This window comes from Scomber scombrus, chromosome 2 (genome assembly GCF_963691925.1).
Source record: "Scomber scombrus chromosome 2, fScoSco1.1, whole genome shotgun sequence".
NCBI classification, from domain to species: domain Eukaryota; kingdom Metazoa; phylum Chordata; class Actinopteri; order Scombriformes; family Scombridae; genus Scomber; species Scomber scombrus.
Window position 1 is genome coordinate 32,287,719 of NC_084971.1, and position 25,599 is coordinate 32,313,317.

Consider the following 25,599-nt stretch of genomic DNA (forward strand, 5'->3'; position numbering starts at 1 on the left):
TTACTGATCCGTGTCAGTTTGCGTTAAACCAGAGACAATCTACTGCAGGATGAGCCCTCACTGATCCTGGGCGGAGCTTTGCGTGATCCTGTTGCAACATAGTTTGTTAACATTGTGTGCAGAGACAACTCGTAGTGTTTACCTGTTTGTCAGGTGTGTGTGTGTGTGTGTCAGTGAGGTTGAATCAACGTTTCGGCCATGTGTGTGTTAGTGTTACCCATGTAAAACTAACAGATAAGCGATAAGAGACTAAAACGCAGCTTTGACGCACAACGTGGCCGATTAAACAGCTGCTGCTTCATGAACCGAGTCGCTAAGAAGTGTGTAGTTGAGATATTGAGTTAGCTGCAAAAGTTTCACCCCCCAAAAAAAATCCCTAATTCTTGTTAATATTTACTGAGGCAGGTTAGTGATTAACTTGCAGCAGCTGCACAGTCCCAGCACGCGCAGCACAGCACAGAGACAGCGCGAGCCAGTCTGGTCATTGAGTCCGCTTCACCATGCAGTGCGTCCGGGTTTGGAGGAGTGTGAGTCCCGTGTGTCGAGCAGCTCACTCCACATTATGGAGACGAGCCCAAAGCCACAAATCAACAGCCACCACCAGGCTGGACCTCAGCGGGATTTATCCGCCTATAGCGACTCCTTTCACCGCCAAGGAGGACGTGGACTACCAGAGACTGGAGGACAACCTGCAGAAATATGCAAAGATACCATTTAAAGGTTAGACTGAACTGAACATACACCCAAACTAAACCACAACTTTATGAATCACACACAGAGGTTAAGATCCTGCAGGGTTAGGTTCCCAAAGTAAGGTCCAGGTACCAGCAGGGGTCACTAAGAGGGATCAAAGTGGCCTCTAGTAACAAAAAGAATAATTTAATATCAAAAATAAACCTACTGCATGTCACTATGTTTGATAAATATAATATTAAAGTTGTCATTATGTGCATATTTGGTTCAGATTGGATCACATGATAACACCCAATGAAAATGCATTAGGTAGTTTAACTTCATGCATGACTGTAGTGATGAACACTGATTCATAAATATTGGGAATATCTTCAATTTTGGTGAATAGAACAACTCATTTCATAGTTTTTAAGGCCTGTGGTTGGAGACTCCTCTGATGTCTGTCAACTAGTATTATTTGTTTAGGGATCAGACAGAAAGGACAAAGTTCCGCACTGAGGTAAAAACGAAAAATTGAACTAGACGCCTGCAGGTGTTTGTCGCCCCCTGGTGGTCATTTACTTCTACTACAACTAAAGTTTCTTTTTGGAAATACAGTGTTAGTTTTTTCCCACTGCTGATATTACTGCTACAGCTGGTGGAACTTGCAGTGTATTGTTAGACTTAGATTATATATTTGTTTATAATATTCTTAATTAGTTTAGATTATTTTGGTAAAATCTGGTTTTAATTTGATATTAAAGCATCTTTTTCTCTGTTGGTCAGTTTTAAAAAAAGATATATATTTATATATATATTTTTTAGAAGATCTACAAAATCACATGTTTGGAGTCGGTGTCTTCCTCTTTGAAGTGTGGATATTCTCAAGTTTTTTCTGGCCAGTAGTGTTTTAAAGTTTAGTGAGTGACAGACGGACGTGTGTTGTTGTGTTTCAGGTCTGGTGGTTCAAGGCTCTAACGGTGAATATCCGTACCTGACGGAGGAGGAGCGGGTGGAGGTGGTGAGGAGGGTCAGACGCTCCCTGCCAGCGGAGAAGCTGGTGATGGCAGGATCCGGCTGTGAATGTAGGTCTGTGTGTGTGTGTGTGTGTGTGTGTGTGTGTGTGTGTGTGTGTGTGTGTGTGTGTGTGTGTGTGTGTGTGTGTGTGTGTGTGTGCTCTCAGTATGTTAACCCTTCTGTTGTCCTCGAGTCAAGGAAGGAAGGAAGGGAGGGAGGGAGGGAGGAAGGAAGGGAGGAAGGAAGGGAGGGAGGAAGGAAGGAAGGACAGAGGAAATAAGGAAGGAAGGAAGATAGGAGGAAAGGAGGAAAGGAAAGAAGGGAGGGAAAGAAGGAAGGAAGAAAATGAGGAAGGAAGGAAGGACAGAGGAAATAAGGAAGGAAGGAAGGACAGAGGAAATAAGGAAGGAAGGAAGGTAGGAGGGAGGGAGGAAAGAAGGAAGGAGGGAGGGAGGAAGGAAGGAAAGAAGGACAGAGGAAAGAAGGAAGGGAGGAAGGTAGGGGAGAGGAAAGACAGAGAGAAGGAGGGAGGGAGGAAGGAAAGTAGGGAAGGAAAGAGAGGAAGGAAAGAAAGAGAGAAGGAGGGAGGAAGGACAGACAGACAGAAGGAAGGAAGGGAGGAAAGACAGACAGAAGGAAGGAAGGGAGGAAAGAAGGAACAGTGAAAACAGATGGGAGGACGACAGGAAGGTTAATATTAACTGTTACTAACAGAAGTTTCTTTTTGACAAGTTCAGATTTAAACTATTAATGCAATAAATTAATGAGAGTTAACTTCATGTCGGCAGTTTTTAATTATTTCTAAAATTATTCTCTTTTTTTTTTTGACACTGTCAAAACACAAGTTATGTCTCAGACTTAAAACACATTTTCAGAGACACAGTTTTTCAAAGACGGCTTTAATCAAATACATTTTTGGCACTAATTTATGTTTTAATTATTATTATTTTGTACTTCTGGCATGTTACTTTTGTTCCATTTTAACTTTAACTTCTTCATTCTATTAAAAACTGTGAAAGTGGAGGTGTTGTAAAACTTTTGACTGTCATATCTGATATTATTTAAACTTCCTTTTCACTTTCTTAACATATTATTTTACATTCTGACAAGATTCAACTATTCCCCTCGTTTAAATGAGACCTTACTTACGTCCTCCCGGGTCAAATTTACCCCGTCTGTCTTGACTGTTCTTTCTTTCCTCCTTTCCGTCTGTCCTTCCTCCATCCCCCTTTTTTCCTTCCTTCCTTCCTTTCCTCCCTCCCTCCCTCCTTCTCTCTTTCTTTCCTCCCCCCTACCTTCTTCCCTTCCTCTTTCCTCTGTCCTTCTTCCCTTCATTCCTCTCTTCCTCTTTCCCTTTATCCCTCCCTCCCTCCCTCCCTCCCTCCTTCTTTCCTCCTTTCCTCCTACCTTCCTTCTTTCCTCCTTCCTCCCTTCCTTCTTTCCTTTCCTTCCTTCCTTCCTTCTTCCTCCCTCCTTTCCTTCCTTCTTCCTTCCTCCCTTCCTATTTCCTTCCTTCTTCCTCCCTTCCTTCCTCCCTCATTTTTCTTCCTTCCTCCTTTCCTTCCCTCTTCCTATTTCCTTCCTTCTTCCTCCCTTCCTTCCTTCCTCCCTCCTTTTTCTTCCTTCCTCCTTTCCTTCCCTCTTCCTCCTTTCCTTCCCTCTTCCTCTTTCCTCCCTTCCTCCTTCCTTCCTCCCTCCTTTCCTTCCCTCTTCCTCCCTTCCTTCCCTCTTCCTCGAGGACAACAGGAGGGTTAATAAAATAATGAAGCAGCACTTAAGCAGCTCCAAATCCAAATAATCCTCATTATGCTTGTTTGTAACTCCACTGAAGTTAAATATCACACAATTTCTTAGATGTAAATACTCCCAAAAGAGACAAAACTAATGAATTAAATCTCCATAGGACAATAACCACACTATCTTTATACACATTTTTCATAGTGTGCTTTAATACAATTTGAGCTCCAGATGTATAAGTAAGCTCAGATTGACTGCACGTGTTTCATTATGGATCTGAGAGACTTTGATTTTAAGCTCGTTATGAGTCGGTGGTGTCATTAATTTTTATGGGCTAATAATTGAAATCAAACGAGTCTGTAACCGTTTCACATAATGAACATTCATAGCTGTGCATTAACTCACTCTACAGTACAGTACAGTACAGTACCAGTACAGTAGAGCACAGTACAGTACAATACAGTAGAGTAGAGTAGTGTACAGTACAGTACAGTAGAGCACAGTACAGTACAGTACAGTACAGTAGAGCACAGTACAGTACAGTAGAGTACAGTACTGTACAGTAGAGCACAGTACTGTACAGTACAGTACAGTAGAGCACATTACTGTACAGTACAGTACAGTAGAGTACAGTAGAGTAGTGTACAGTACAGTAGAGCACAGTACAGTAGAGTACAGTACAGTAGTGTACAGTAGAGTACAGTAGAGTACAGTACAGTAGTGTACAGTACAGTACAGTAGTGTACAGTACAGTAGTGTACAGTACAGTAGAGTACAGTAGAGTACAGTAGAGTAGAGTACAGTACAGTAGTGTACAGTACAGTACAGTAGAGTACAGTAGAGTAGTGTACAGTACAGTAGAGCACAGTACAGTAGAGTACAGTAGAGTACAGTAGAGTAGAGTACAGTACAGTACAGTACAGTAGAGTACAGTACCAGTACAGTACAGTAGAGTACAGTACAGTAGACCACAGTACAGTAGAGTACAGTACAGTACAGTACAGTAGAGTAGTGTACAGTACAGTAGAGCACAGTACAGTAGAGTACAGTAGAGTACAGTAGAGTAGAGTACAGTACAGTACCAGTACAGTACAGTAGAGTACAGTACAGTAGACCACAGTACAGTAGAGTACAGTACAGTACAGTACAGTAGAGCACCGCTTTGTCTCTTCTTCTTCTTCTTCTCTCACTAACTCATAATGTAAAACCTCCTGGGCTTTTTTCCTTCATGAATTATTTCACATGTATTTATTCAATAAATATTCCAGGGACACTGGCGTATTTGTTACATAAATTGTCTGCTTGGCCTTTTTCTTCCGAGGATCGCTGCCGGTGGAGGAACTGAAGCTCTTTTCTGTTGTTGCTCCGCTGGAAATAAAAACATGAATAATGTTTGTTTGTTTGTTTGCAATGAGGGAATTTCAAATGCAGGTTCAGTTCTCCAGCTGCCTTTTTCTCCTCTCTTTTTTTAATATATATATATATTTGTTGTATTTATGATTCAATTGGAAAAAGAAGACATTATTGGAAGTGAAGGGATTGTATGTGTGTGCACATAAAGAAGGTTTATATTAGAAAAACACAACAACAAGTGCATCATTGATTGATTGAAGTATAAAACCTCCTTGTAATTTCCTCCTTTTAGTCCTTTAGTGTCGTAATAAAAGGTTTTTGACAGACATGTTCTGCAGTTTAAAAAAGATGGAGACAAACCTCTGTGTGTGTGTGTGTGTGTGTGTGTGTGTGTGTGTGTGTGTGTGTGTTTGTGCTCTCAGCCACCAGAGCCACGGTGCAGCTCACGGAGAAGATGGCGGCAGCCGGAGCCGACGCCGCCCTCGTCGTGACGCCCTGCTTCTATAAAGGCAAGATGGACAGCCGAGCTTTGATCCAGCACTTCACGAAGGTCAGCCGACAGCGCAAACACACACACACACACACACACACACACACACACACACACACACACACACACACACACACACACACACACACACACACACACACACCTTAACCCTAAAACCCTCTAACGGCCATCTGAAGAAGTGAAGACCAGCTGAAATAACCTCACTTTTACCTCCCTGCATACTGTCTCGCTTACTGTTTGTTTTATTTAGTTTAGTTTATTAAGTTACTGCAAAGTTGCAAAAAAGGTTTCCACCATAGACTGTACTGTATATACAGACATCAAAGCTGCTTTAAGTCTTCAAATCTTATTAACTGAGAGGTCATTTCCAAAATAAACCACCAGAACATTTATTAGACGGCCTGAATTTAGTGATTGAGATCATAAATCGTCCACAAAAATGATGTAACTTAGTATTTCTTGAAAGTTTAGTTGAAGCTTTTTGATTGGGAGTTGGAGCATTTTGCCTGTTTTTTAATGTAATAAACCAATAACGAAATAAAAGTCCTGAAACAATAACATAATAACTTTTGGTTGTCTGGTAAAAAAAATCATTTGCAAATGTAATAACTGGAGCCGATAACGTAAATAAGTTTCATTTATTGGATATTCAGGACTTTTATCACGTTATTGGCTTATACAGTTGTTGCTCAGCTTAATAATGTGCATTGAAAGTTTTTGAGGTTTTTCTTCAAACAGCCACAGTTAGTTATTTCCAAACATACATTTAACTGGTAGGACACGTCACAATCTTTAAATTATTTAATGAAACAGAATAAAATTGTTGGAACTGAATTTTTAGTTAATATAAAGCACTAATGCATTTTTTTTAAGTGAAATATTGGTTACTGTACAGTCGGCATAAAGTTTAACAATAAAACAGTTGGATGATTGTAGGTCGATTAAATAAAAACAACAAGCAGTGCAGAGAGAAACTAATGATGATGATACAAAGCTGCATAATGTAGACTAATGTTAAATAAAGCAGTAAAAACATTAAAGCATCACATTAAAACTACACAACTAGTTTAGTTTACAGTTGGTTTCTTTACAATCACATATTTACAGGTTTCTTTAAATCATAATCAATCTCATCAGTATTCAGACAAACAGAAAATGGCAAAGTGGTCGACAAACCAAACCTCAGACATACATAATGTACATGAACATATATTCTATTAATCAACTAGTGCTGCAGCTAATGATTATTGCCATTACAATTCATTTCTATTATTTCTTTTTGATTCATTTTTACTATAAGAATATAGTATAAATGCCCAATACTGAAAAATATTCAGTTCACTATAGTACAGAGCAGAGATTAACAGTAAAACCTCACATTTACAAAGATGGAGCCTGACACTGTTTGTTTCAACAAAAAATGGTTTAACTCAAAACTGAAACTTTTGGTTTCTTTGTTTACTTTGATTTTAACTAGACATGAGAATAAAGTTGTTTAAATTTGATCAGAAGTAATAATTTTAAATTTAAATAGAGATCTCACCTTTCATGGGACACATAAAATACTTGTGTAATAAATGTCTCCTTTATTCTTAATTAAAGTGTACAATGCACAGTATGAGACAATGAATGTTTATATTTCCTCCTGTAAGAGACAATGATTCATCTCATAAAATAAAACAGCTGATTACTCAGTTTGATTGACAGGACAGAGGATCAGAGGGGCGGAGTTTTTACCACCATAATTAAGATCAGGACTGAAGTATGGGTAGAGTTTCTCAGTGAAGGAGCAACCAGTAAAGGAGTAGATAAGAGCTGCAGCATCTACGTCATAAAATGAGACCAGACCCTCCTCATAATCCACAAAAACCCCCACCTTCTGAGGAAGAGACTTCAGAGAGAGACGGACTGGAGGGTTATTACCAGCTTTGTACTCATTTCCATTTCTCAACCATATAGTCCAGAAACCATTCTGAGGTATCAGTGTGATTTGTCCCTTCCTGTTGATCGACTCTCTGGCCACTCCTAAATTCCAGTTATTCTTCTGTTTAACCTGAACCTCAAAGTAAAATCTGCCTGAAAAGAAACTCTGCTTTCCTAACACACAACAACATTTAAAAAATCTCTCTGGGTTGTCTGGGAGTTTCTTTTTCACATCACCACAGTAAACTTGTTTCCCATCATCAGACAGGATGAGTGCAGGATGTGCTGTATCAGGATCAAGAGTCACATCCACTGCATACTGCTGGACCCTCTTCATCTCAGCCTCAAACTGCTTCTTCATCTGTTTACTGAGCGTCTCCTCCAGCTGAGCCACAGCTTTCACCACAGTCCCCTCATATGATGGACGGACGCTGACCTCTGTCCAGTCTTTGGTGGGTGGAGCAGCTTTCAGGGACGGGAAGTTTTGGAGGAGGTGGAGGTGGTCTTCAGAGTGTGAGAGCTTCTCCACCTCAGAGCTTCTCTTCTTCAGCTCAGAGATGTCCTGTTCCAGCTCTTTGATGAAGTCTTCAGTCTGTTTCTCTGTTGTTCTTTGCTTCTCTTCAATCGTCTCAATGAGCTCATTCAGACTTCTCTCAACAGACTCCTTCAGAGCGGTGAAGACCTGAACACCTTCTGCTTTCTCTCTGTCTGCAGCTTCCTCACTGAGGTCAACTGAGTGTTTGATCTCTTGAATCTTCAGTCGTCTCTTCTGGATCATCTCCTGAATTTCAGCCTCTGTCTTCCCCAGCTCTACCTTCTTTCCTTCATATTCTTCTTTCAGAGGAACAAACTCATGTGTCTTGTGGTCTAAAACAGAGCAGAGCATGCAGACACATGTCTGGTCGGTCTTACAGAACAGCTCCAGAGGTTTATCGTGCTTCATACACATCCTGTCTTCCAGGTTCTCCACAGGGTCCATCAGCTGATGTCTTTTCAGACGTGAAGCTGTCAGATGAGGCTCCAGGTGAGTCTCACAGTAGGAGGTCAGACACACCAGACAGGACTTCAGGGCCTTCAGTTTGGTTCCAGTACAGACGTCACAGGGAACTTCTGGTTTGGCAGCTTGTTGCTCTGAGCTGCTGCTGCTGGCTTTCTGTTGAGCTTCCTGTCTGAACTGAGAAACCATCTCAGAGATGAAAGTGTTGATGTGAAGTTCAGGTCTTGTGTTGAAAACCTTTTTACACAGTGGACACAGGTACTGGTCATTATTGTTCCAGTGTTCATTGATGCAGTTTTTGCAGAAGTTGTGTCCACATGGTGTGCTGACTGGATCAGTGAACACATCCAGACAGATGGAGCACACAAACTGATCTTCAGAAAGCAGACAGCTGGCAACAGACATATCTACACATGTAGAGTGAAAGAAGAGGAAAAAAACTATTTATTTTGTTTGTTTTTTTAAAGCTGTTTGTTTACTGTTCCATTTAGTATACCATGATATAAAGAAACACTTTTAATTAAATATGCTGTGAACAACTTAAATCATTTTACTCATCTGCAGCTCTTTATCTAACAGCTCATTGTGGCTGTTTGTGCTTTTACTATTACTCAATACAATATGATCCACTGATAAAATATCACAGAATATGTTCATATCTTGTTGTAGAGAAGAATTATTATTGAAGAGTCTCACTGCTAACAAAGCTTTTGCTGACTTGGTTACAAAACACATTCTATTTCCTGTTGCTGCTTCACAATAAAAGCCTAATTATGGTTCACTGCAGAGGAGCATTTAATGTGAAACAGCTACAGGAAATAGAATGTCTGTAGGAAGTGATCAGTAAATAGTCAAAGATCAGGAAATAGCAGTGAAGCTAAACTCCAAACCACAGAGGTTCAGTTACACTTTACAAAAGTCCTGAGAACTGACAGAGACTTAAAAACACTTAAAGTGTTTTTACTGAGTCTGTAAAAGCAGCTGCAGTTATACTGTAAACAATCTCACAAGTGTCAGTATGAAATGAAAAGAGATGAACTTCCTGTCTCCTGTGTTAAAGCTGGTTGTTGAAACATGATCAGTATATGATCAGTTGTACTTACCAGTGTTTGGCAAAGACTCTGCTGTGTTGTTGAGGAAGACTTGATGAACTCAGTTTCATATATATTTGGACAGAAGTGGAGAGACTCGACTGCAGCTCTGCTGTCCTCTGATTAATGTTTAGTTTCATTTCTGCAGAGTGACGTTGAAGCTGTCTGTCTAGTTTTTCCAGTGTTGCTCCTTTCTGTCATTAACAGGTTTATTGTGAGATATCATGGAGTACAGGTTGTTCTGCACCTAACAAGCATGAGGAGGTAGACGTGTGAAAGGGTGTTGTAGAAGCCAATAACATAATAACAGCATCATTTTAAGGAACCTCAGGTGGTTATAGTTGCTTGTTTATATGAGACACAGGAATCAAGAGAAAAACACCAAATGAATTAAAGCTGCAAGCAGAGATGATGATCGGGCCCTTGCTCCCCTGCCCCATCCCTGTAACAGCGAATTTAGCTGCAATGTCACGCCTGTCAGGTTGAACGGATGCAAAAGATTTTGACAATTTTTCATCTTGAAGGTCGTAATATGATACTGACTGAATTTGAAGTCGGTTGGATTAAATCTGTAAATCGCGAGAATGGCAGCAACATCAAATTTTCAAATCAAATTGGCCGACTTCCTGTTGGAGTTAGGGTATGGGTCCAAGACACTTATTTGTGCGACTATACATGATACATATGTGTACCGAATTTCGTTTGTCTATATCAATCTAGAGCGAGGGGCTCAATTTTTTAAATTTTTTAGGGGGTGCCCATATTTGGCGAGCCATGAAATGTGCAAATTTTCGTGAGTTTTGGAAGAACTGTAATAATAATTCCTACAGATCCAATAGGGCCTTCACACTGTTTAGTGCTTGGGCCCTAATGAAAGTTAAAGTTTCAGTCATAGTAGAACTTAATGTCAAGAGTTTGAAATCTAATCTGGGTCATTAAAATTCACAGTAAATGAGATTTCGAGATAAAGGAGGATAAAGGTCTTGGGGATAAAGTATCTTTCATTTGCTTTCTCCCACCTGTATTTCCAGGTCAGCCTTGGATTCAAAGCGTGGGGGATCTTTTTGTTCACGTTTGCAGGATGTTGTGTTTGACGTCCTCTCTGTCTCCCCCTGCAGGTGGCCGACAGCAGCCCGGTGCCGGTGGTTCTTTACAGCGTGCCGGCCAACACGGGGCTGGAGCTGCCTGTGGACGCTGTGGTGCATCTGTCTCAGCACCCAAACATCCTGGGCCTCAAAGACAGCGGAGGAGACGTAAGGAAACACATCTTTATATTTTACCAACTTCGTGTGTGTGTGTGTGTCATTGTGCTGCATTTAGAGACAAAGCATCGCTGTGTTTGCAAAGCAGCAGACAGCACATTTCCATATAGTGTATCAGGGTTTGAATCAGTTTTTTTTCTTTCTATGAGAAGCCTGAAAAACACAGAAGTGAGTCCGAGCAGGTGAATCAGCCCAGGAAGGAAACTTTGAGGAGTGTTTGAGACATTTTTCAACAACTTTTTGAAATTTGATGATGATTCCTGAGCAGCTGCCATGTTCTCCAGCACTATACAGTCTCCTGAACCTCAAAACAAACATCATAAATAAAAGGTAGAAATTGTAGGTTATTGCTGCAAGGCTCATTTTGCACGACTCCGAAAACACTCAAGAACAGCAAAACAAAAAGTCTAAAGTCATGTTAGCAGCAGTGTGAGCTATAATTTACACTTCACAACACTTCATTATTCCCTCAGACCAACAAAACATGATGTTCAACAAGTATTTCTGCAACACATACACAGTATAAGTCCAATATTCACTCTGCTTTATTTTGATTTTCACCAACTGCTCAGAAAAGTATTTAACCCTCCTGTTGTCCTCAAATCAAGGAAGGAAGGAAGGAAGAAGGAAGGAAGGGAGGAAGAAGGGAGAGAGGAAGGAAGGAAGGAAGGAAAGGAAAGAAGGAAGGGAGGAAGGACAGGAAGGAAGGAAAGGAGGGTGGGAGGAAAGAAGGACAGAGGAAAGAAGGAAGGGAGTGGGGAGGAAAGAAAAAGAGGGAGGGAGGGAGGAAAGGAAGGAAGGAAGGAAGGGAGGAAGGACGGAGGAAAGAAGGAAAGAAGGATGGAGGGAGTGAGGGAGAAAAGAAGGAAAGAAGGAAGGAGGGAGGGAGGGAGAAAGAGGAAGGAAAGGAAGATGGACAGAGGAAAGAAGGAAGGGAGGAAGGTAGGGTGTAGGAAAGAAAGAGAGAAGGAGGGAGGAAGGAAGGAGGCAAGGAAAGAAGGAGGGAGGGAGGAAGGAAGGAAGGACAGAAGGAAGGAAGGAAAAAAGAGGGATGGAGGAAGCAAAGAAGGAAGGGAGGAAAGAGAGAGGAAGGAAAGAAAGAGAGAAGGAGGGAGGGAGGACAAACAGAAGGAAGGGAGGAAAGAAGGAACAGTCAAGACAGACGGGTAAATTTGACGGGAGGACGACAGGAAGGTTAAAACACTTTGAGTTGCACTAACTTGTACTATAGTTATAAATAGATAATACAGCTTGATGGATTTGATTTGATTTCAGCAATAATTGACTCAATTAAGCCAATTTGAAAAGGAGCTATTCATCGTTTTAATCCGACTTCAAACTGCTGCAGATGAAGAGCAAAGAAGCTATTTTTGAAGTAGTTAGCGTGTGTGGCTACAAGGTTAGCATGTGTATGTGCTGACATTGTGTGAGTGCAGGTTAATTTAACTCAACAACATTTCAACAACAAAAAAAAACACCCTATACTTAAATTACATTGCTCTTCAAAAAGACTTAAACTCATGTCTGTTTTTTTCCCTCCAGTGAATGAATGAAATGAAATTGAAGGATAATTCAGTCTGATTATCAGGTGAAGAATATTGTGTCAGTGTAAAGTAGCAGGTCAAAAAAAAGGTTGATTATCATAATGGGCTTCAGTCAGGATGAGCTGAAAAGGAAATTTCACTTCACTCTTCACACAAAAGATTTATTTAAATAATCAGGAATTGTAATCGGAGCAGCGATAAATGAAAGATAAGATGAGATGAAGGAGGGGTCATGGAGAAATGAGTCTGAAAGAAAAAGATACAAGATTAAACTTATCCTCATGTCTTTAAAAAGATAAATGATGTTTTAAACTAAATTTACACGGGATAAAAATGTAAAAGTAAAGTCTCAAGGCTCAAGTGTATCAAGTGAACTCAATCAGGACTATTATGGGATGATAGAGGATGAACAAAAGAGCTAATTAGGCCATGTATAAAACGAATATCCCCCCCCCCCCCCCTCCTCCGTTTTCAATACTAACATCATACACACCAGATCATTTTCGGAAAAGATTCATCTATACCAGGGATATCCAAACTATTCCACAAAGGGCCATGTGGCTGCAGGAGCACACCAGCCTTCACTCATTTAACCTTCGTGTCGTCTTCCCGGGTCAAATTGACCCCGTCTGTTTTGACTGTTCCTTCCTTCCTTCCTTCCGTCTGTCCTTCGTCCCTCCCTCCTTCTCTCTTTCTTTCCTTCCTTCTTTCCTTCCTCCATCCCCCTCTTCTTCCTTCCTTCTGTCCTTCCTTCCTCCCTCCCTCCTTCTTTCATTCCTTCCTTCCTTCCTTCCTTCCTTCATTTCCTTCCTCCCTCCCTCTTTCTTTCCTCCCCCTACCTTCCTCCTTCCCTTCTTTCCTCTGTCCTTCTTTCCTTCCTTCCTCCCTTCCTCTTTTTCTTTCTCCTTCCTTCCTTCTTTCCTCCCTCCTACCTTCCTCCCTTCCTTCTTTCCTTTCCTCCCTTCCTTGCTTCCTCCCTCCCTCCATTCCTTCTTTCTTCCTCCCTTCCTTCCTTCGTTCTTTCCTTCCTTCCTTCCTCCCTAGCTTCCTTCCTCCTTTCCTTCCTTCTTTCTTCCTCCCTTGCTTCCTTTCTCCCTCCTTTCCTTCCTTCTTCCTCCCTTCCTTCCTCCTTTCCTTCCTTCCTTCCTTCCTCCTTTCCTTCCTTCTTCCTCCCTTCCACCCGTCCTTCCTTCTTCCTCCCTTCCTTCCTTGACTCGAGGACAACAGGAGGGTTAATCAGCTGATCTCAGTCTTCAGACAGTTGATTGGTCGAATCATGTGCTCTTGAATGGTTTGAACAAAAAACCTGCAGCCACATGATTACCCTCTGTGGAATAGTTTGGACATGCCTGATCTATACGAACCTGCATGAATACGCCATCAAGTGCTATCATGACCAACAGCATTACTTTAGGCATCAGCTGATTGGATAGAACTTCAACAGTCCCTGGTTATGCCAATGCTCAAAGCCCATGTGCCGTATCAGATGAATTGGTCAACCCAATGAGGAGAAAAGCCTGGTCTACCTGATCGTGCGAGCGCAAAGAGACGGCCCAATCAGGACGGACGGCTTTGTGCCCGCCCCCAGTGCTTAATTTGTAAATTATTGCTCATGAGGGACTTTCACTCGTAGCCTCACAGAGGTACCAGGACATCCAACATGTCTGTGGGACGGAGGGCTGAGGGAACATAGGGTCTAAATTTTAATAATCTCTTAGAAACGTGGGAACATAGAGACTAAATTTGAATAATCTCTTAGAAACGTGGGAACATAGCGCCTAAATTTGAATAATCTCTTAGAAATGTGGGAACATAGAGCCTACATTTTAATAATCTCTTAGAAATTTGGGAACATAGAGCTGTGGGAACATAGAGCCTAAATTTGAATAATCTCTTAGAAACGTGGGAACATAGAGCCTAAATTTGAATAATCTCTTAGAAATGTGGGAACATAGAGCCTACATTTTAATAATCTCTTAGAAATTTGGGAACATAGAGCTGTGGGAACATAGAGCCTAAATTTGAATAATCTCTTAGAAACGTGGGCGCATAGTGTCTAAATTTGAATAATCTCTTAGAAACGTGGGAACATAGTGTCTAAATTTGAATAATCTCTTAGAAATGTGGGAACATAGTGCCTAAATTTGAATAATCTCTTAGAAACGTGGGAACATAGTGTCTAAATTTGAATAATCTCTTAGAAATGTGGGAACATAGTGCCTAAATTTGAATAATCTCTTAGAAACGTGGGAACATAGAGCCTAAATTTGAATAATCTCTTAGAAACGTGGGAACATACAGCCTAAATGTGAATAATCTCTTAGAAATGTGGGAACATAGGGTCTAAATTTTAATAATCTCTTAGAAACGTGGGAACATAGAGCCTAAATTTGAATAATCTCTTAGAAAACGTGCGAACATAGCGCTGTGGGAACATAGAGCTGTGGGAACATAGAGCCTAAATTTGAATAATTTCTTAGAAATGTGGGAACATAGAGCCTAAATTTGAATAATCTCTTAGAAACGTGGGAACATAGAGCCTAAATGTGAATAATCTCTTAGAAATTTGGGAACATAGGGTCTAAATTTTAATAATCTCTTAGAAACGTGGGAACATAGAGCCTAAATTTGAATAATTTCTTAGAAATGTGGGAACATACAGCTTAAATGTGAATAATCTCTTAGAAATGTGGGAACATAGGGTCTAAATTTTAATAATCTCTTAGAAACGTGGGAACATAGAGCCTAAATTTGAATAATCTCTTAGAAACGTGCGAACATAGCGCTGTGGGAACATAGAGCTGTGGGAACATAGAGCCTAAATTTGAATAATTTCTTAGAAATTTGGAAACATAGAGCCTAAATTGTAATAATCTCTTATAAATGTGGGAACATAGAGCTGTGGAAACATAGAGCCTAAATTTGAATAATCTCTTAGAAATGTGGGAACATAGAGCCTAAATTTGAATAATCTCTTAGAAACGTGGGCGCATAGGGTCTAAATTTTAATAATCTCCTAGAAACGTGGGAACATAGACACACTCCCGCCTAAACAAAGGTCGCACACCTGACGTTGAGCCCTTAATGAGAAGAAAAGGAGAAAAAAGGTAAGTGAGGGAAAGAAAGTGGAATAAATAAAATAAAATAGTGAGTCTTTACTACAGTCAGAAACTCCATTGAATTAACAGGCGTGAATCTTTTAGCGTCATAACAACAACTGTATTTCTATCATATTATCTGGAACTTTATACCAACTTTTTATGCAGGTATATGGAAAATAAAACCATATGGGGGAAAAAAGAGCTAGTTAATTAATAATTAGAGTTTTTAAATCATTGCAGGAATATTTGTAATGTTAGTTCTTAGTAGACACAGCGCCGTATTCCTGTGTGTATCTGAGCTGCAGAGTTGCATCAAACTGGCTGCTGTAGACAGAAAGAGAGCAGTGAACTTAAAACTAGTGTGTGTGTGTGTGTGTGTGTGTGTGTGTGTGTGTGTAGTTTTTATCCTGCAGGGTTTTAGTTGTTGGAGGGGGTAAAAAAGAGGACAGCTCAGTTTGCTCTCGTTGAGCTCTTAATACCCTTTTCGTCTGTGTGGGAAGCGTTTGCAAGAAGTTGCAAATGGATTTCTTGATTTGGGAAATAACATGTTTGTCCACTTGCTGGGAGACAGATGCGTGGGTGTAGTTCAAGCACAGAGCGGCCCTGCTCAATTGTAGGCGTGAAGAGGCCAAACACAGAAAACAAGGGGTGATGGGTCAATTTGAAGGAAGGCGGACAAGATGCAGAAAGATTATTCAGAACATGAGTGGCAAACAGATTTCTCCACATCAGCCATCATTTTTATTTATTTTTTTTATTTTTTTTAGGATTGACAGCTTTTGATGGAATTGAATCTTCATATATTTTGGCCAAATTATATCTGAAAGGCGTTTTCATGGACAGACAGAAGGGGCATATTTGCAGAGGGGTAAATTGGTGTGTTATTTGCAGACGGCAGTGCTTTCTGCGGACAGGCTCGTCCTCCTCGTTTCAATTTGTCTCACGGCGTCTGACTGCATGATCATACTTGATTGATCTGAAATTGCGTGTGATTGGTTTGCGTGTGTGTGTGTGTGTGTGTGTGTGTGTGTGTGTGTGTGAGGCCTGCTGTTATGTAGAGTCGTTTTCATGCTATTTTGTGTGCAGCGAAATATCTGTGCAAAAAATAAAAAAGAAGCTTTTATGCACCTTTTGTGGTTTTACAACAGCAAATAATCAAAATGCTTTTATCAGAGGAATAATTGGAGGTTGGTCAGCTTGATTGTGACAAGGAGCCAAAATAAAGAAATCACAGTGATCGACGTTGCAGATTAGATTAGATCTTTTATTGTCATTGTGCTCAGAACAATGAGAATCTGGTTAGTAGCTGTTCAGCAGTGTGCAGCATGAAAAAAATCAATAGTGAGCTAAACAGTACAGTGATGGTAAAGTAGCATCATGTGGCGATATGTGTGAAATATTCAATATGCATTTACTATAACTTATTTATGTGTAAGTGCATAAACTTATAGGGACAAAATGTGTGTCCCTAATTACACAACTGGGCAATTAAGAGTGGAGTCAGTCAGCAGTCTTTTTTACATTTTTTTTGGATATATCAAAAATCAATCAATGAATCAATCAGACTTTATTTATATACTGTAGCACCTTTCGTACAGACTACTGTAGTTCAAATTGCTTTAACGTTAGCTGATTGATCAGCTGAATTAGGTTAAAATCATAGACTGTATATAAGAAATGGACGTAACATCCGTGACGTCACCCATTGGTTTGTGGACTGCTGCTCAGAGGCCATTAGTATCGGATCTGAGCAGCGCCATCTTGAAAATTTCAGGTGCATGCTGGGAAAAATAAAAACAGGGATTCTACTTATATGGACATCAGGAGGAGCATGAGGCGCCCTCCTGAACCTGTGAACCAATCTACCTGTCAATCACGACGTAGCCACGCCCTAATGCATACCCTACTTTATCATCAAATATAAAATCAGGGAGGCCAAAATGTCCCAAATGAACATCATACTGCATTGAAGAAGGCTTTAAACTAGCGATTGAGACCATAAACACATTTTGAAAACGTTTACTGAGGTTATAAATCAAGTGAGAAGTTGGTGAATTCTCCATTGACTTGTATAGAGACGGAAGTCCTTTTGACACCAAAACGGTCGCCCCCTGGTGGCCTTTTGATAGAATGCAGTAAATAAAAATAAAAAAGTAAAATAGAAAATCAAGTTTAATAAAAACTGGACTAAAACTATCCACTGCTACTATTTGCTGCTGTAATAATGCAAATAAATAAAATATATCTTATCTTATCTAATCTTATCTTATCTGTCATTTTATCTGCTTACAACTATATCATTGTATTTATAGCCCTTTTATTAAAGGTTTACTGCTTAAAAATGCTCAATAGAGGGATTTAAAGTAAAGTGATTGATTTCAACTGAATAGTAATGAGTGTAGAAGAGCATAAACAACAATATATATATTTTTTAACTCTTTTCAGTAAAGGTATTTGCCAAATATATATAATTAGCAATCTGAATCTAAAGTCTGGGGTTGATCTCCTCACATATACAGTAATTTGGGATAAATGATGGCGGGTCATGAGCCAAAAAGTGTTTTTTTATTAGTAATGTTGCAAAATATTGAGCAGCATTACATTTATGGATTATTAGACGTTAATGTGATTGGAAACATTTGATTTATCAGGTGTTTGTTTCACTGGATGAGCCAAAAAAAGAAGAAGAAGACAAACCTGAGTGTTTTTTAGTATGTTCTTTAATTATAATAAAAGAAGAAAAATAAATAGATAAAGGTTTACTGCTTAAAAATGCAAAATATGGGGATTTAAAGTAAAGTGTGACCATTAAACTGAATAGTAGTGAGTGTAGAAGAGCGTAAACAAGACTTTACCTTCCTTCAGTAAAGGAACTCGGTTACTTTCACTATGATGAGCGTTTGGTAGGTTTTCCATCTCTTCATCTCTTCTGAAAACCAGCTGCAGCATCCTCTGATGTTTATTTTGAAATAAACACACAGCAGTAGTATGAATTCATAGCCAGTAGAAAAGATGCTTTTGACTGTATGTGTTTCTATTTTGGGCACATAAGATGTTTTTTAGATGCAGTGAGATATTGTGATGTTGAGTAGAGAGAGTGAAAGCAGTCTGATCTGACAGATGTTGGACTGCAGGTTTGTGAATAAATGAATAAGTAAATGTTGTCTATCTTAAAGTATGTTATGTTATCCTCCAGTCTTTTTCCTAATTGTCTCCAAGCTGTAAAACTATACTTTTGTGTAGGTGCTACAAATTTTTGTCCATAGTCAAATTTGACCCGTATCTATTGAAATGTGTTTTAGTGAAATGAATAGTTAATAGTTTTAATAAGATAGTAGTTATGAGGATTTCTTTTTATGATGTAGCAGTGAAGACTGATGGCTCTAATGGTTATACAATAAACCCCACAGCTCCATGAAGTTCTGCTCATTTTCACTTTACATATAAAATAACATTTAACCACCAAAAAGAGACTTAAATTGAATAAAGAAACCTTAAAAATACAGAAAAGAAACATACAAATGACTAAAAGACACTTAAATTGAATAAAGAAACCTTAAAAATACAAAAAAGAAACATACAAATGACTAAAAGACACTTAAATTAAATGAAGAGACCTAAAAACTACAAAAAAGAGAGCAAAAATGACTGAAAAGAGACTTCAATTGACAAAAATAACCTTAAAACTACCAAAAAGAGACATAAAAATGACTAAAAACACCCTACAGTTAGTTTGAGTGACAGCTGCCATCTAGTTACCGTAGCAACCATGAGATGGAATGACTAAAGAGACTCCAAACTACCAAAAAAGAGACATTTCAATCATTATTGCTATGTTATATTTTCATGTCTTAGGTAAAATAGGACATGATATTGTGTGATAGGAGATGTTTAGTGGTGTAAAAGCTAATAAATACACTCTCTCTGCTCTCTGAGACATTAATCAAAGGTTTAATCACATTTATTGATCAGTCAGATCCACTATTGATGCTTTCTAAACACATCTGTGGCTCAACATTTGGTTTAGACACTTTTTATGAAGGGAACAGTATGTAAAGGGTTAAAAGACAAAAAATATGTTCTTGTTATGTAGTTTAACCCTCCTCCTGTCTTCAGGTCAAGGAAGGGAGGAAAGAAGGAAGGAAGGAATGAGGAAGGAAGGTAGGAAGGAAGGAAAGGGAGGAAGGAAGGAAGGGAGGAAAGAAGAAAGGAAGGAAGGAAAAGGAGTAAGGAGGAGGGAGGAAAAGAGGAAGGAAGTAAGGAGAGAAGGAAGGAAGGAAGGATGGAAGGAAGGAAGGAAAGGAGGAAGGAAGGACAGGAGCAAGGAAGGGAGGAAAGAACGAAGGAAGGAATGAGGAAGGAAGGACAGGAGGAAGGACAGAGGAAAGAAGGAAGGAACGTAGGAGGGAGGTGAGGAAAGAAGGATGAAAAGAGGGAGGAAGTGAGGAGAGAAGGAAAGTGAGGAAAGAAGCAGGGGAGGAAGGAAAGGAGGAAGGAAGGACAGGAGGAAAGAAGGAAGTGTGGAAAGAAGTATGGAAGGAGGAGGAAGCAAAGAAAGAGGGAAGGAGGGGAAGAAGGAACAGCGAGATGGGGTCAGTTTGACCCTGGAGGACGACAGTAGCGTTCAGATATTTGCTACTTTAGTTTCCTTCCTCAGAGATCAATAAAGTTTCATATCATCTCTCCTCAGCTCGTCTTAATTAGATCTTTTTAAATTTAGGTCTTCGAGCAGTTGTGACGAAGCTTCATCTCCGCCTTTAAACGCTGAATAGATTAGTTCAATCCAAACAATTACCGTCAGCGAGAGCGAAGCAATTACGACACCTATCATCTTTCATCCAGCGCAACATATAGCCCAGACAGTTATAGTCACATCCTAACAGCTCGCACCCGCAAAACAGTCATGAACACTTAAATACGACTCTCTCTCTCTCTCCCTCTCTCTCTCTCTCTCTCTCTCTCTCTCTCTCTCTCTCTCTCTCTCTCTCCTCTCTCTCTCTCTCTCTCCCTCTCCCTCTCCTCTCTCTCTCCCTCTCTCTCTCCCTCTCTCTCTCCCTCTCTCTCTCCCTCTCTCCCTCTCTCTCTCCCCTCTCTCTCTCTCTCTCTCTCTCCCTCCCTCTCTCTCTCCCTCTCTCCCTCTCTCTCTCCCTCTCTCTCTCTCTCTCTCTCTCCCTCCCTCTCTCTCTCTCTCTCGCTAACGCTAACGCCGCTAACTGCTTTGTCAGTTGTCATAAAATAATCATACAGTGTTGATTAAGAGATACGAGCTTAATGAATTTGAAGATATTGTCTCCACGTTCGCTGTGTATGTGCAGCTCGTAGATTCAATCAGACACTTTTTAAAAAAAAAACATTTTAATGTGAAACAATTACCGGCTTTAAGATTCAAGCTGATGTAGAACAACAGAAGCTTTTTATTTTCACTTTTTTTGTCAAAATGAGGAGAAATGAAAACTCCCAATTTACACCTTTAATTTAACCCTGCTGTTGTCCTCGAGTCAAGGAAGGGAGGAAGAAGGAAGGAAGGAGGAAAGGAGGGAAGGAAGGAAGGGAGGGAGGAAAGGAAAGAAAGAAGGAAGGGAGGAAGGGAAGGAAGGAATGTAGGAGGGAGGGAGGAAAGAAGGAGGGAAGGAAAGAAAGAGGAAAGAAGGAAGCGGGAAGGTAGGGGGGAGGGAGGAAAGAAGGAGGGAAGGAAAGAAAGAGGAAAGAAGGAAGCGGGAAGGTAGGGGGAGGGAGGAAAGAAGGAAGGGGGAAGGTAGGGGGGAGGGAAGGAGGAATGAAGGAAAGGAGGAAGGAAAATAAGGAAGGAGGAAAGAAGGACAAAAGGAAGGAAGAAAAGGGGATGGAGGGAGGAAAGAAGGAAGGGAGGAAGGAAGGGAGGGAGAAAGGAAAAGGAAGGAAGGAAAGAAAGAGAGAGGAAAGAAGGAAGGGGGAAGGTAGGGGGGAGGAAAGAAAGAGGGATGTAAGGGAGGAAGGAAGGGAGGAAGGAAAAGAAGGAAGGGAGGAAAGAAAGGAGGGATGGAGGAAGGGAGGACAGAGGAAAGAAGGAAGGAAGGAATGTAGGAGGGAGGGAGGAAAGAAGGAGGGAGGGAGGGAGAAAGGAAAAGAGGAAGGAAGGAAAGAAAGACAGAGGAAAGAAGGAAGGGGGAAGGTAGGGGGAAGAAAGAAAGAGAGAAGGAGAGAGGGAGGAAAGGAGGAAGGAAAAGAAATAAAGGAGGAAGGAAGGAAGGAAAGAAATAAATAAGGAGGGAAAGAGGAAAGAAGGGGACAGAAGGAAGGAAGAAAAGGGGATGGAGGGAGGAAAGAAGGAAGGGACGAAAGAGAGAGGAAGTAAAGAAAGAGAAGGAGGGAGGGAGGAAGGACCGAAGGAAGGAAGGAAGGGAGGAAAGAAGGAAGGAAAGAGGGAAGGAGAGAAAGGAGGGAGGAAGGACGGGAGGGAGGACGGGAGGGAGGAAAGGAAAGAAGGAAGGGAGGAAGGAAAGGAGGGAGGGAGGGAGGAAAGGAAACAAGTAAAAGAGGAAGGAAGGAAAGAAAGAAGGGGGAAGGAAACGATTTGTATTTAAAATATGACAGAAAACAACAAAAGAAAGAAAAACAGAATTAAATAAAATATATAAAAAAAGACATTATGCACAAATTACACTTATGCTGCTCTGTCAAGATCATAACTATAAATATAGATATAAGTAATTTACAACCTGTCATTGTCACAAACATGGATACAGTCAACACAACCATATATATATATATATATATATATATATATATATATATATATATATATATATATATATATATATATATATATATATAATCATGATTAATCCTTAATGAAGCTTTCAGACAGCTTCTTCCTTTCCTTCCCTCTTTCTTTGCTCCCTCCTCCTTCCATACTCATTCCTCCCTTCCTTCTCTCCTTACTTCCTTCATCTTTTCCTTCTTCCTGTCCTTCCTTCCTCCTTTCCTTCCTCCCTTCCTTCCTCTTTTCCTTCCTCCTGTCCTTCCTTCCTCCCTTCCTCCTCTCCTTACTTCCTTCCTCTTTTCCTTCCTCTTTTCTCCCTCCTTACTCCTTCCTTCCTTCCTTCCTTCTTCCTTCCTTCTTTCCTCCCTTCCTTCCTCCTGTCCTTCCTTCCTCCTTATCTTCCTCCCTTCCTTCCTCCCTTCCTTCTCTCCTTACTTCCTTCCTCTTTTCCTCCCTCCCTCCTTACTCCTTTCCTTCCTTCCCTCATTCTTTCCTTCCTTCTTTCTTTCCTTCCTTCCTTCCTTCCTTCCTTCCTTCCTTCCTTCCTTCCTTCCTTCCTCCCTTCCTTCCTCCTGTCCTTCCTTCCTCCTTATCTTCCTCCCTTCCTTCCTTCCTTCCCTCCTTCCTTCCTTCTTTCCTCCCTTCCTTCCTTCCTTCCTTCTTTCTTTCCTTCATTCCTTCCACCCTCCTGAAGACAACAGGAGGGTTAAAGGGTTAATAATAATAATAATAATAATAATAATAATAATAATAATAATAATAATGCTTTATTAAGGGTGGGAACACTTTAAGGAAGCAGAGCCATATTTGTGAAGCTTCATTTATTTAAGAAGTCGTCAGTCAACAGTGTCAGTAAACTATCAGTTAAATGTCACTGTTTATATTATTATTGATTTATTTTAAGTCAATATAACTTATTGGCAGGAATAAAAGCATGTGTGACTCTCTTGAGATTATAATTGATGGTCTGACATAAAGTCTGATATCCATATATATTGGCTGATAACGTTTATATGTGCAGAATATAAACATAAACACACAATGATCCTTCAAATGTGGATATTAAACACTTGTATATTTAACAGTTTAACTATAAACTTAATACGTATAATTACCTATGAACCAAAAAACATACATACATTGAACTTGAATTAAGAAAACTGTAAGTTATGAATAAAATGCTGTTTATATAATATATATACTGATATATCAGTTATAGGCTAATAACAGCTGATTGTTCTATTTGTTGCCTCAGTAAGAAAGATGTCATTTACTTTAACCCTCCTGTTGTCCTCGAGTCAAGGAAGGAAGGAAGGAAGGAAGAATGAAGGAAGGAAGGGAGTAAGGAGGGAGGGAGGAAAGGAGGAAGAAGGAACGGAGGAAGGAAGGAGGGAAGGAATCTTCCTTCTCTCCTTACTTCTTTCCTCTTTTCTTCCTTTCCTTCCTTCCTCCTTTCCTCCCTCCCTCCTTATTCTTTATTCTTTTCCTTCCTTCCTTCCTTCCTTCCTTCCTTCCTTCCTTCCTTCCTTCCTTCCTTCCTTCCTACATCAGATACACATACAATTTCAACTGCATCAACTACCGGCGCCCAGGCTCAAACAGAGCCACGTTTCCCAAAGGACACAGAGCAGATAGTCCGCAATCTTGATTTAAGCGAGGTAGAGCCAATTACTACCCCCGAAAACGTCTTTTCTTACAGCTTAAACCTCATGCGGGCCCCCCTGTGCCGAGTGCAGCCCGAAGCCGCCGCAGAAACCAAAACAACCACAATGTGGCCCTACGAGGGGTCGGAAACACCCACTCGCAGTCTGACCCTCCAACACCACACACTCTGCTATTACAACCAATCGTTGTCAATCACATTGATTCTGATACAGTATCCATGTTTTAGTAAAATGGATATTTCGTTTTGATCAATGTCAATTTATGGGCTTTCATATTTTTGCCTTTGCCAATTTGCAAAATTAAAATCAAAAGGTTCTATTATTTTGATCTCGTCAAACACCGACATGGTAAGGCATAACATTTAAAATCAGCACTTACCAGTCGTTGTTATGTTGAGATCCTGTTCGTGACGCCATTTGATAATGATTTTAATTATGCAGCCCATACATCAATGGAGAGAGTAGACAGGAGTCCAGGATGTCTTGCATTGAAAAGGTTTATTTACTTGATCAAGGAGAAATGAGCGAATGATCAGTACACGTTATGTTCTGATGCTCCCTTCATATTCTGAAGTTTCTCTCCTCCGGGGATAGACTTTAAACCACACAGATAATGCCCAAGGTTGAGCCATGCCCAAATATGGGCAGACCAACACATCTACAATATACAGAATGTAGTCTACTGGTCTATAGACAAAACATTGGAAGAAGGAAGAAAGAAGGATAGGAAGAAGGAAGGGAGGAAGAAGGAAGGAAAGGAAGAAGGGAAGGAAGGAAGGAAGGTTGAGGAAAGAAAGAAGGGAGGAAGGAAGGGAGGGGGGAAAGAAGGAAGGAGGGAGAGAGGGAGGGGGAAAGGAAAAGAGGAAGGGAGGAGGGAAGGAAGGAAGGAAAGAAGGAGCGAGGGAGGAAGGAAGGAAAGGAGGTAGGGGGAGGAAAGAAAGAGAGAAGGAGGGAGGAAGGAAGGAAGGAAGGAAAGGAGGAAAGAGAGAGGAAGGAAAGAAAGAAAGAGAGAAGGAGGGAGTAGGGAAGGACAGACGGAAGGAAGGGAGGAAAGAAGTAACAGTCAAAACAGACGGGGTCAATTTGACCCGGGAGGACGACACAAAGGTTGAACCACACAGATAATGCCTCAGATTGAGCCATGCCCAAATATGGGCAGACCAACACATCTACAATATACAGAATGTAGTCTACTGGTCTATAGCCAGAACATTGCTTAGACCTCACTCAGGACCTTTTTGTCCTACATCCAACACTATATCAAACCTCTGACTCCAGTTACCTTTACCCCATTCAGGGAAAACAGTCCAACACATATCTGACCTCGGTTGCTATAGCAACACTATCAGAATGCCTCCTGTTTTCCCCAAAAGAAGCAACTCACTGCTCACCACTATCTCAAGGGGAGACCGTGTCTAAACCCAATATTTGGTGTGGCCTTGCTATGACCGCAAAGCCTAGTTTGACCCAGTGCATATTAATTATGGAAAATTCCCTAACAACAGGCATCTCTATAATATTGTTGTAATATGGATATCGAGGCATTTGGTCTAAAATATCCTGATATTTGATTTTGTCGTATATTACATTTACATTTATTTCCTAATTAAATTACATAACACTGTCACACGTTACTATAGTAACCCCTCAACACTGAATACAACTAATGCCATCATGCATTTATTATGCATATGTGTTATGCTTATGTTCTTGGTATTTTTACACACATGCTTCCCGTCGCTGCCCCGAGGCAACAAACACCATGTGGGAGAAGGTGATCAATGCATGTTTGTTTTTAATTGATGCATCATCATAAAAAACCCTGAAACTTATACACCACAAACCTTTAATTCACACAGTAGAGGGTTAAGTTTATTGCATGATGTGGAGCTTTGCACACAGCAGGATAATAATAATAATAATGATGAGACTTTAAAAAGAAAGAATAGCAGCTAATGAGTATTTTCCAGACTTTTAGCTTCCAC

The 25,599-nt window shown here is 40.3% G+C and overlaps 2 protein-coding genes across 6 annotated transcripts in view; one reads left to right on the forward strand and one right to left on the reverse strand.

The window, feature by feature from the left end:
- Positions 1–215: 215 nt before the first annotated feature.
- Positions 216–25,599, forward strand: part of hoga1 (4-hydroxy-2-oxoglutarate aldolase 1) — a 40,942-nt gene continuing 15,558 nt past the window's right edge. Inside the window, exons 1-4 of the mRNA XM_062437822.1 lie at positions 216–720; positions 1,629–1,757; positions 5,202–5,329; positions 10,420–10,554. Of these exons, the coding sequence (XP_062293806.1) occupies positions 501–720; positions 1,629–1,757; positions 5,202–5,329; positions 10,420–10,554 (612 nt within the window). The 5' untranslated portion in view covers positions 216–500. The remainder of the gene's footprint in view (positions 721–1,628; positions 1,758–5,201; positions 5,330–10,419; positions 10,555–25,599) is intronic.
- On the reverse strand, positions 6,613–8,618 carry LOC133998027 (E3 ubiquitin-protein ligase TRIM21-like). 5 transcript variants are annotated; one of them, XM_062437784.1, is made up of 3 exons: positions 8,389–8,615; positions 8,061–8,355; positions 6,613–8,027 (listed from the first exon to the last, which is right to left on the reverse strand). In XM_062437784.1, exons 1-3 carry the CDS (start codon positions 8,613–8,615, stop codon positions 6,978–6,980), a joined length of 1,572 nt encoding a protein of 523 aa, XP_062293768.1. In that variant the 3' UTR covers positions 6,613–6,977. The 5 variants fall into 5 exon arrangements, with proteins under 5 accessions (XP_062293768.1, XP_062293753.1, XP_062293761.1 ...); XM_062437769.1 differs by having other exon boundaries at positions 6,613–8,355; XM_062437777.1 differs by having other exon boundaries at positions 6,613–7,877; positions 7,947–8,615.